At 42.7% G+C, this 12,663-nt stretch overlaps 1 protein-coding gene across 2 annotated transcripts in view; it reads right to left on the reverse strand.

The window, feature by feature from the left end:
• Window positions 1-3,948: 3,948 nt before the first annotated feature.
• Window positions 3,949-12,663, reverse strand: part of LOC130165542 (fibroblast growth factor 14-like) — a 45,870-nt gene continuing 37,155 nt past the window's right edge. For both annotated transcript variants that reach the window (XM_056370887.1, XM_056370888.1), the window contains exons 4-5: window positions 10,348-10,546; window positions 3,949-10,237 (exon numbers count right to left, since the gene is read on the reverse strand). In XM_056370887.1, coding sequence (XP_056226862.1) covers window positions 10,089-10,237; window positions 10,348-10,546 — 348 coding nt within the window. In that variant the 3' untranslated portion in view covers window positions 3,949-10,088. The remainder of the gene's footprint in view (window positions 10,238-10,347; window positions 10,547-12,663) is intronic.

A 12,663-nucleotide genomic window follows, 5' to 3' on the forward strand; every position in this document is an offset into this window, starting at 1 on the left:
AGGGAAGCAAATGAAAGCGAGAGTGGGAGGGTCAAAGGGGAATGGCTAGCAGAGAGAAAAGATGAAGAAGAATGAGAGACGGCGACAGTGTGATGTACGTCTGACCTCTGACCTTTACTGTGAAGGCAGTGGCGGTTTAAGTTGCCATTGGAGACCTGATTTTGAATTCTAATGAGACATTTGGAGCACATTGCAGACAAACAGACAGCATCACATCATGTTTTTCATCTTCATAACCTGTGATAAACTATATCTCGTTTCACAGCCTCACAAGAAAAAAAAAATCCTGGAGAAACACTGAATGATTTTCTGCATCAGTCAAACGGTGATAATGAGACATAAAAAGCAGTAATTATAAAAAAGTAGGGGGTTTGATCTTAACCTTTCAGAGAGATTGACAGCAGCCTGGTCGCCATGGCAATATGATGACACCGCAGACTGCCTTACACCACGCCATTGTTGCTTGAAAACAACCTCGTGTTATTGCCCATTTTCATGTTTGTTCAATTTAGCGGTTCCTTTTTTCAAGAAATTCCCGTCACATGTTGGTTCCTGAAAGAGTTTTAAAAACACCAGTAAACAAACTGGAAGCCACAAGGGAGATACAAGGTGAGGGACGCTGGGGCTTCAAGTGGCTGTAATGACCGTGGAAGCCATCCATGACGCACGCCTTTTGTGTGTACGTGCGTATAAGGTAGCGTGTGTGTGTGTGTGTGTGTGTGGGTGTATGTGTGTGTGTGTATGTACTGGAGCGCCTGTTGTCTTTGATGATAATGAGGCAGATAGAAAGTGGCTCTCAAGTGAGCTCTCAGTGCCACCTCAAACACATTGCTTCAACATGGGCGTACTCTGCGTTTGTGTGTGTCTGTGTGTGTGTCTGTGTGTGTGTCTGTGTGCGTGTCTGTGTGCGTGTATTTATGGCAGATAAGAGACCAAAAACCCCAACTCGGTGCTGTTTTAATGAAATTAATCAAAAAGACGGGAAATCGAAACATTTCGTGCTACGTGATAACAAAATGTCATTTTGCTCTCCGGCTATAATTGGCTGCTTTTTAATAAGAGATTACTGTTCAGCCATTTTGCGTTGTGCATAATGGAGTTTTAGTTTAGCTGGTGGCCAAAGTGATCTCATTGGTTGAGTCGAGCTACACTTGTTGGAGCCAAACAGAGCTCCAACAACAACAGTCACATTTCATTTGTTCACTTAAGGTTTAAGTTTACTCTGCAAGGTAGATGGGCCTTTCAGTATTTTGCTTCTGTTATAAAATTGATCCGAATCAGCATTAGAAAACACAACATCATTAGTTCTCAAGTGCATATTTATGATTTTATTCTGTGGTTATGTTTATATTCATACACTGAGTCTATGTGAGGATGTCTGATGAATGTCAACTACTGCCTGCAAACCAAATTTACCCTTGGGGATGTAAAGACTTACTCTACATGTGTAATGTAGAAGGTGAAGTCTTCCTTATGTCATCAAAGCCCCGAAATTCCCAGATATATTATGAAGGACATCAGCTCAGTGTCTTCAGTGGTGTCCAAAGGTAAAGAAACAAAGAAAGGCAACATGGTGGATTCAAGACCAACAACAAATTTATGAAGAATCTTTGGTCAAAATCTTGAAATAATTTATTTTCACCAGTGGTAGAAAACATCTCCATGGCGATAAGATATGAAGAGCAGTTCCCAAAGATGGATTTTTATTCATCTTGTGAGAGCAAAAATATAATTTGAAAAAAAATCTCAACTCAAAAGTTGCCTTTCGATCAAATCACATGGTCTTCCATCAGAGGATGGAATTTGATCAGATGTCATATGGATTGACAAGTCAACTCTAATGCACCTTTACTGCAAACTTGGAGCTCCGTCTGTTGATGAAGACCATGTGATACAGTCGAAAGCTTTGGAAAAAGCTGGTAAATGGACCTTGAGTTGGGATTGTTTTGTCGGTACAGTTTACTGAAACCGAGGATAAAGGATAGAAACTGAGGATAGAAGGACGACACAGATCTAGACCCTGTCACTGACTTGATCCATGATCAGTTACATGGTTCTGAGAGATCACATGAGTTAAAGACACAGTGAAATGTAGGATAATGGCTTCTAATATCTCCATAATAAATCCTGCACATGCAGCATCTAAATTGTATCAGTTCCATGAACATAGATGAACTGCAGATGAGCAGCCGAAGCTGTTCTGAACATCACTCTGCTCATATTAAAGTCGTCTAATTGGATTTGCCTGCGGAGTGATGAATTACGCAAGTACAGTAGTATGCAGTGTGTGTGTGTTTGTGTGTGTGTTTCTTCCTGCCGATCCACCTGTCTGTTGATCCCTCATCATGCTCTCCTCTATGGTGCTGCTGTTACTCTCTCTCTCTCTCTCTCTCTCTCTCTCTCTCTGTGGCTCTACCTCCAAGGGCCCCCGAAGGCCCTCGGTTTATTGTGTAGCAGTTAGTTTGAGGTTATTTGATTCATTATAAAATAATGAAAACTGTGCTTCTGTTTCTCTTAGATCGTGAGCATTTGGATCAGTGAAACTTGTTTTGGTTTTTAGATTTTCAGATCGAGGGGGGGGGGAGCCCCCAGAAGCTCGAGTGTGGCATCGTTTCTCAGCTTTGCACCTTTTTTATTTTGTGAGTCATCTGAGGCATCAGCACAGCTGCCCACATTTGCAAATTTGTTCACTGATTTCAAACTGATGAATCGAGTGAAACGAAATTGCAATCCACCCAAATATCAAGCTAGCTGGGGTCACCCGCCACAACAAAAGAACTCGGATGAAGGCGAATGGCAGGAAGAGAAATGGTCGGAGTCTACCTTAAACACACTGCCAGCTGGTGATCACCACCATCAGTGCTGGAGGCTGTGGTTTAAAAGAAAACAATAAGAGAATAAAAAATTGAGAAGTGCGCGCACACACACACACACACACACACACACACACACACACACACACACACACACACACACACACACATGCACACTTTCATCTTGGTTCACTTTCATTACCTCTGTTAATTCAGTCGATGTTATGCTTTTATGCTGCGAATTTCAAAATAAAACTAACATCTGGGGGCGGTTAGCATTGCAGCACACTGTTTGGTTTCTGGGCAAAATATAATAAGGCTCCTTGAGTGTAGTCTGTTGGGTAGGCCACACTCTATCTGATTAATACTAGGCAACAGCATGCATACACAATGGACTGAGGGTAGTTGGAATGGGGGAGACAGTGCTCATTTCTACCCAGGGGCTTTTAGCTGGTTAATCCATCCTGTCTGTCTCTCTCTCTTCTGGGTCGTGTGGTGTGAAATTAAGCTGCATGAGACCATGACAACATCCTTAGAGTCCTTACATACCATCCTTATATAATATCTTTTCACTCGTGTTTACATATGATATATGAGCATGTTATCTATGCTAGGAATTCATTCAGTGCAATACTTTTCTCTAATGAGCCTATAACCTTTGTATCGCTTGCATATTATTTCTAGTTATTATAATCATGTACGTTCAAGTATTCTGATTTTCCATGATATCTGACGTTCTCTCATATCTTTACTCTCACCTACTGCAGCGCTTTGCGTGTTAATTATTGACCACTCATGGGGTGAATAGGGTCACACACGTAGCGCCAGTTGCTGATGCAAATGCACAAGGCGCTGAACAGTTACCGTCCCTTTTTTCTGGGCAAAGTCGTTCACTTAGTGCTGCTTCCCTGCTGCTGAGATGCCTCATAATGCAGCCTGGTCAACACCCAGGATGAATGGACTTTATTGAAGTGACCATCAGGGGGGTGTGTATGTGTGTGTGTGTGTGTGTGTGTAAGATACTGCTAGGAATAAGAGAATACTAGTGTGCAATGGATGCAAAAAAAAAAAATCAGAGATAATGTTTAGTTAATGTGAACATAAATGGATGAGAGTGAATGAGTCCAGTCCACAGTTCCTTTCTATAAATCCTTTATTCAATATCATCGTTTTCTGTGTGTATACAATGGATTGGACACAAACTGTACAGTGCAGACAAACTGTTTGCATAATATGTACGTAAAGGTAACTGTACATTTAACTGACAGACAGAGAAATCTCCTTTTTAAAGTTAGCGCCAGACCCGTTTTGCCTTTGGCTCATTGCTCGCACGGTTTTGCACGAGCAAGATGCAACAGGCTGCGAGTTTGCTACTTGCTCTGTTCCAGGAACGACTGGACTGGATGGTATGCGGTCATCAACAAGAGTCAGGTCCAACAGAGTAAAAAACATGATTTATTCTGAGCGAAGAAACTGTGTAAAACCAAAGATGGTGCTTGATTTGTTCCTGGAGTGAACCTCCAGCTGCACTCCATTTAGTAAAAGACGAAGAAAGTCTGCACCATCTTTGTATTGTCTTTAACGCTTGAGACTCGAGACCTTTCTTCTTTGTTCCTTCACGTCGACCTGACACTGTTTTTCTTCCACTTTAAATGTCACAAAGAAAATTGCCACCCGATCCGGTGAAGTAATATTTCCAAGGCTGTTACATGACTGACCTGCACATAACTCCACCCTGAACAACTTCCTCAGCTCTGATCCATCATTGTTAAAAGAAGAAGCAAAGACTATCAAGCAATTACACGTTGCTGTGTTTTTGTTTTTTTTATAATCGTCCATTTTCCTGCTCTCAGCCTCCAGAGTGACGCACTGATGCTCTGCACGTGCATCAGCGTAACAATGTTAGTGATATGAAGTCATTTTGATTCCTTCTCCCTTTGCTCCATCATAACAATGATGGATTATGCTTTAAAAACAATATGTCTTAGGGAGTTGTCTCTGGTGCCACATGGAAAACAAATGCATGAATAATAAAATGTCCAAAGCCGCTTTGGCGTCTGTGGCAGTGACGAACCAGTGAGGAGGAATGAGCCAGAGGCAAAGGTTTACTGGTGCTAGGCTGTATATGTTTGTTTTGTTTTTGATAACACATTTCCTACATTACCACATGCATTAGCCCCCCGCAATCTTTCCTCTTTTTAAAAACCATGCAACAAGTGGGAAACAGTCCAAACAGAGAGAGGAGGAGGAAGAGGGGGAGGAGGAGGAGGAGGTGGAGGTGGGTGGGTGGGTGGGGGGTTTGTAGAAGAGAAAAGAGGAGGTGGGAGTAAGTTCTCTGGCTGCATGATTACAAAACGAGCAGAGAGCGAAAGCTAGCATAGTTACAGTGAACAGAAGATTGTGGATCAAAGGATAATTGAAAAGTAAAATAAGATGAAGAGAGAGAGTGTGTGTGTGTGTGTGTGGGATGAGAGCGTTCGGAGAAAGAAAGAAACAGCTGGGAGGAGAGCGCGTTTACTGTCTCCTTTCAGATTCAGATGTAATAAGGCAGTCTTTTGTAAGAGGAATAAAGTGGAGCGGGAAAAAGAAACGACAAAGAAAAACCTGAGGGAGACGAGCTACATCATGGGAACAGTGCTCACCACTACATGTCTCTAAAGTGCACCTGCACTGCCTTTTTTTTTTTTTTTTGTCCTATTAGGTCTGGTCTCGTGTCCATTTTGTGCCGTCTGATTTCAGAGCTACAGTTCATGCAGGACAAAGTAAGATGGCTACATGTGTACCTGCCGCGAGAAAAACACAAGTGGTACTTGTATGTGGGAATTCAAAGTGACCCGTGTTTTGTCGTGATTGCTCACTTCTAATTAAATCAGCCGCTCTCTTCCTGTGCAGGCAGGGCGCCCGCTGTTACGTGGCTCATAATTGTAGCCTTGCTACCTGGCTGACCACCGGTGGATAGAAATCTCTCAGGAGACGCTGACAGTAATTGCGCTTTCGTTTGTTAGAACCGTGAGCTGTGATTACAAGCCTGGAAACACTATTGTTGCAGTGTCTTTGGTCAGTATCCAGGAAACCAGGCCACCAACACCCCCCACCCCCCACCCCCCCAATGGCCTCAGCCATAATTAATTCTTGAGTATGTAGCACAGATCTTCAATAGCTGCTTTCACAGGATTTGAACCCCTCTGCCAACCTAACAAGCCGGGCCGCTCTGAACATGACGGAAGATTTGGGTTCCTATTCCTCTCGCCGCCAGTGTGGCACAAATGAGCTGCTTGACAATCATTCAGGGAAAAGCAGCCGCCGTCCTGGAGTCCTTGTTACCCATTGTGTCTGGAAATGGTTGCTCAGCCAAGCACAACAACATCCTCCTCCATACTGTCGTTAAAGCCGCTTCTCGTAAAGCTCCTGCTTGGACACAGGCAGTCGGGACGACACAGGATGTGTTAAATGAAAAAGAAGTTTACAGACCTGATTGTCAGGGTTCTTTCTTTCTTTCTTTCTTTTTTTTTGCTAATAACACAACAAATAGTCGATAAATGTTACATCTACATTTCTTTGACGCGAGACAAGTACAACACCGGTCCAAAGACATCTTCTTCTCCATCACCACCATCTCACTTCTTCAGATCTTCACACTCTTTAAGTCACATCAGAGAGGAGCTGAAGCTAAAACACCTTTTGAGAATTTAGAAATCTTGTGTAAACGCTGCTGAAATGAGGATCTCACATCTTGGGGATGAGAGGCATTCACATACAGTAGCTACTACAATCCAGCATATAACACTTCTCCGATGAACCAACAGCAGCAACACATTCCACATGCACTTGTAGATTTTAGATCAACATTAAACTTCGGCGACACCGAAATTTTAAAATGCTAAACTTTGATCCCTCTTGAATCTTTTCCCCACATTAATAAACAGCTCTCGTAATCGCTTTCATATCAGTGTTGAAAAGGCCAGGAGATGACACCAGCGTGAGCACATTGGACCGGGCAGGTTTCATGTAATGCGAGCCGGTCGGCCACACGCATTTGAAGACGGAGGCGAGTTAACGGCTAACGAGATCACAGGAGGGGAAAAAATGCGGCGTGATGTGAGGAAAGAAATCTGAGAAATGCCAATTAGAGACGCCGCAAGCTGTCTAGTATTTTTCACGGTCTCTGTATCCTCCTGGAGTACCGCACAGCGGGACAACATTTAACACGTCAGAGTGGCTCCGGTGCAGGGTTTCACCTGCGACACACACACACACACACACACACACACACACACACACACATACGGTGCCTGTTACTGAGGCCGATCTGGGCTGGTGCTTGTTTGATGTCAGAACACTTAATTGTACAACCTTGATTTTTTTTGTCGGGTGTTTTTGTAGTTCTGCTGTCGTCAGTGGAGATCATTCATATCCAGCAAACAAGACAGTGTTTCAAAGATCTCGTTAAAATGCAAAGAGGTTATTTTGCCCCAAAAAATTGGGATTCAAAGCGACTCAAAGTGCCTCATTGTCACTGAAGTGAGGGATCACAGTATTAACATCTCCTCAGAGATATGACCGACCACTGCTGTAACTTTTTTAAAATTTTTTAATTTTTTTAATGAGTTAATTGGCGTCTCGACCGGAAACAGAACTGCCTGTGTGTGGAGTCTGGAAACGGATCGGTGTCGTTGTTGACTGTCACACTGAGAGCACGAGGCGTGGGAATCTGTTTGGTTTCATTTCATTTCATTTTCTGCCTTGTCGCTTCCCGTTTTCGCACAAAGCCATATCCCAGTGTGTTTGACTCGATGACAGCTTCATGTAACACTGTAATCAATGTGTGCTATTTGTTTGTTTTTTTAGTGGTTTTCACCAGTTTCTACGCGAACCACATCTAATACTTTTTTAAGCAGCCTAGAGTGATTCTATAGGCCATTGTGCAGACTAGTTTAAAGCCACTATGTGAGGACTTTTTATGTGATTACAGCATTATTCAAATCATTGTCCTGCGGAAAACTGTGCATAAATTAATTTAAAAAAAAAACCTGATCCATTTAGACCCAAGAATAATTAAACCCAATCCCAAACGCTGTTAACTGCAGTACTGGCGTGATGGATCATCCAGCCGCAGCTGAACAGTGTAAAAATACATGTCATTTTCCCAGCACTTCACACTTCTCACATTTTACAACCTGTGATGATTATGATAGCTGATAACAAGTCTGCCTGGATCCACTCGAGTATCAGACGTATTGACCCACAGAGACCGGAGACCAGCGGTGGAAAATACCCACTCAAGGGCGTTCTGAGGCACTTTACTGACGGATTTTTAGATTTCTACGTCTACATTTCACAGGGAAATCTTTTTAATTAATTTTATTCTTTACATTAAAAAAAACATGATAAGCTTGTCAAATATGCATTATTAAAGACTTAACCATTTATTTAAATACTGTCTGAGGCCCAATAAGGTCACGTTTTTCATCGTGTTGTGACCTCTCAGACGGATCCTGTGACTCTTTGGAGGGGCCCATAGATGTGGAACCAGTGGAATAAACTACCCAGTGTATATAAAGGAGTTAAAACTGGCTCCACCTCAAACAGCTACAGCACTAAAATGGTCCATGCACATTGATGCATCAGTTTTAAACTCTAATAAAGTCATATATGATAATATATTAGTCTTTCTCTCTTTTTACTTTTGATACTTGAAGTATATTTAGCTGATAGAAGGAGTGGAGTGGTTTTACAATGTGGTATAAGTACTTTTACTTTAGTAACGGATCTAAATATTTCTTCCACCACTGCCTTAGACCTGCAGCAATACAACAGGACCTTACCTGACCTGATTAGACCGGGTCTTGCTTCCTGGGAACTAATTGGACCAGTGAAGCCCTCCAGTGCCGGATCTATGTTTCTACCACAGTTGCTTTTTTTTTTTTTTAAAGATATAAAGCACCACTGCGTAGTAAAGTCAGAAATCCTACACATAGTGGCTTTAAAACCATTTACCCTGTTAACCAATACCCTCATTCCCACCTTTTCATTTCAAGTAGTCGGCAAAGGAACGGAAGCTGAAAGCCCCACCGCGTTTCTGACCCTTCTTGAGGTTCGATGCACCTCCGTCTACAGTATCTGCTGCTCCATGTAAACACTGACTGCTACCATGCTGCTCGGACGCCAGCATGCCTCCCCATGCTCTCTTCCATGCTGCTACAAACGGGGAATGTGCGAAAGTCTTTCTGGTTTCAGCTACACGCTAATATAAATGCCAAAGCTCTTCGTTTTGACACGCGGACTCTAGAAATCGTAGCAGTAATAAGGGGGAAAGAAAAAACAAAAACAAACAAATTGTCAGACGGAGAGGTAGAAAAAGAAAAAATCTGTTCTGTGTCTGTACAACAAACGGAGCTGGATAATCACTAGTGCTTTGTGTGTGCAGGATAATAAAACACTTAATGAATAGATAATAAAGGAATACTGAAAAGACAAACATGCTCTAAGCTATGTGGTCTCAAAACGGATATATAGTTTATGATCAGAATTAGAGACAGATCAGTGGGTGTGTTCATTCACTGAAAATTGTACGCTTAGTGCAGACGGTCCAATGCCAAATCTTAATGAATTGATCGATGACTAAGCATCCCACTGAACCATCAGTGTTTGCTGTTTCAAGTGTTCTTCAGCCTGATGTTTGCAGATGTTTCTAATCTGTTTTTTTTTTTTTTTCACTCAAAGATTGAATCGAAGTGGTCGATTTCGTGTGTGTTGGGGGGGGGGGGGGGGGCCACTAGCGAACAAGCATACCTGACAACGGAAAACAGGAAGGGGGGAAAAAATAAAGGGCCTCATTCTTACAGATTGTCACAGAAAAATACCGGTGAAGACGACATTTTTTTTTTGTTTGTTTTTTTTGTTTTTGTTTATATTGTTAAGAAGTCATTTTGTCTCCATTATGAGGGCATGCCACTGTCCCTGTTTCAAAACATCTGGCTGGCACTGACCCGTCTTCTTCTTCCTCCTCTCTTCTCCCGCCACCGCCAGCCGCAGCGCTCTGTCCCTCCGGCCCTGCCCCTCAACACCCGATCCGTCCAATAGGGAGAGAGGTGAGGCGGGGACGTGCGGCCCCACTGCTGACCAGTCAGAACTTGAGCTGTTGTTTGTTTTTGTTACCTTTTTTTTAAGTTGTAGATTTGTTATTTGAGAGCGCAGCAGTGGGGCGGGTCTCTGGCTTTTCCTGGCCTCTGGTCAGGCCAGAGGAGGGCGGAGAAAGGGGTGGGGGTGGGGGGGTTATGTCTCCTCCTTGTCGGGTTTGCTGACTGGTTTGCCACCGTTCATGACCACCGGTTCGCTGGTTGTGCTTTTGGACGGCGGGCCCCCGGCGAGTTTGGGCACCGCCTCCCCTACATCGTGCAACGAAGGCTCTCGGTACATCGCAACTGGAGGAAGGGAGGGAGACAAGAGGGAAAATGATTAGAAAATATACATAAATAAAACCCTGGTTTGTGTATTTATACATATATATGTATATGCATGTAGAGTGTGTTACCTTCTATAGGTTTAGGCAGGAAGTGTGCAGCTGGTTTGGTCTTTTTAACCCTGTTGCCCTTCATGGCCTGTCCCTCTTTATTGAGGCCCAGAAACCAGGCCCGGCCCGACTCCTTCTGTCTGTAGAGCATAGAGCTGTAGATCACATAGTAGTTCTCAAACACCGACTCCTTAAACTTACACTCTGCTGTAAACAGTTCCTGGAGAGAGAGAGTGAGAGAGAGAGGGAGAGAGAGACACACACACAGAAACAAAAAGAAATCAGTCATATTATTGAAATAATTGAAGTTGACGCATTAAACCTGTAGAACTGGAGCAATTTCTCTGGTCTGATATAAAAATAAATAAAATAATGAAAGCATATTGAGCAGCTACAGACCAGGAGGAGCAGCATCACTCTGATTGGATGATGTACCCCCCCCCCCCCTTCACTCTCTCTGTATACACAAACCAAAAAAAATAAAAATGTGATTGATTCTGGTGACACAAAGCCCCGACGATCTCATCCTCCCACCCACATCTGCTCTGCTGTTATGTGTCAGAAGCCCAGCGCCTCCAGCGGAGCATATTTCAGCACAGAAACAAGTGTCATGGTTTTCCCATGGCAGACACTTTTTGTTAGTTTTGTTTGGACTTTTCTCACTTCCTGTATTATTTTGTAATCGGTTTCCTTGTGTCTCTGTGTTTTTGCTTCTTGTCTTGGTCCTGTTTCTGTGTGGTGATTGTCTGCCCCGCCCTAATGTGTTTCACCTGTGTTCAATCACCCTGGCCTCCCTTGTGTCTATATAGTCTTAGTGCTTCCCTTTGTCTGTTGATTTCTGGGTTTGTCCTCGGTCTGTTCATGTTGCCTGTTCCTGTTTCTTGTTTAAGTTCCTGTGCTTCACCAGTGTTGTGTAAGCTCTTTTGGTTAAATAAACCTTTTGCACCGTCTCCCAAGTGTTGGCTGCATTTTGGGTCCCGCGTTACCCCTCAAACCCTGACAACAAGGTGTTATTCTTACTGGGAGGAAAAAAACGGTCTCTCCCCCCGGTGTCCGCTCACACTCCTGAGCCACAGAAAGTACAATCTGACAGAAAGCATTCTTCGTTTGAGGAGGTCGGACTCCGGCCGCAGCTTCCCAAGCAACAGTTGCGTCTAAAAGCTTTCTCATGTGGGCTGCAACTAATGACTATTTTTCATCATCACTTTCAGTCAGTAAAATATCAGAAAAATCTCCCACTGTTTGAGGTGACATATTAAAATAGCTTCTTTTAATCCAAACAAAAGGAAATATTTTGCTTATCATAGTATCATAGTAGTTGTTGATTAATTTTCTGCCTCTCAGCTAATCAGTTAAGGGTTTTTTTTCCTAGGCTTTTAAGCATTTAAGTGTCTTCATTAGGCAGTTTCCCTTTTTACAGTACGTGCAGTACATTATTATTTTCTCTTAATATTTGGATCAAGTTAAATGAAACTTAAATAAGCCTTGTAGGGAGATGGGATTCTTTTTCAGCCATTATACCACAATAACGAGTGAAGTAAAACAGCTTTGTATATATGCAATAGATGACTGCAGAAAATCTACGTCTGCACTTTGTCTTTGTTCACTGGTTTTCAAACTGTGGTCTGGGGTTCTCAGGGTTCTCAGGGTTCTCAGGGTTCTCAGGGTTATCAGTCCCCAAAGACACCAAACATAGTTGAGATTCAACATTATTTAAAGCTGCATCGATTGCCTTTTTTTTCTCTTTTCTTTTTTTTTACCATTTCGGGGGCAACAGAACATGATAAAAACACATCTCTCAACATATTATCACCTTTATGAAGTTGTTATGGCAACCTCCACATCTGGCAGACACGGAGCAACATTCAACCGGATGATTCATTTTTTTCTTTTTAGCTTCTCTTTCATCAGTTCATCTTGTTTTCACTTTGAATTGGTGCTTGGCAGAAATCTCTGCATCTCTGTGGATTCCTCACACATTGCCCATTACAGACACTAATTGATTGATTGGTAATATAAACATATTGATTAATGCGGCTTTACTGTAAGTAACCCTGTTGTGATTTCTGCTGTAATGTTCTAATCAGAGCATTTACTGTATCTGCATCTTCCCGTCTGTAGGGAAATATGTTTATCGAACAGATTTCATAAAGGAACTCTTGTAATCTTTTAGCATACAATAACGTGCACATTTCCTCATTGAGGCATCTGCTGAGGAAATGAAAAGCACTAGTGTTAATAAACCAGTCCTCATATGGCTGCGGAGGCTCCTGCCAACCCAAACAATCACCCCCAAGGTCCCCAGACCCCAGATTGGGAAGTGTTTGTCTAGACCGT

This window comes from Seriola aureovittata, chromosome 24, assembly GCF_021018895.1.
Source record: "Seriola aureovittata isolate HTS-2021-v1 ecotype China chromosome 24, ASM2101889v1, whole genome shotgun sequence".
In the NCBI taxonomy this organism is placed as follows: Eukaryota; Metazoa; Chordata; class Actinopteri; order Carangiformes; family Carangidae; genus Seriola; species Seriola aureovittata.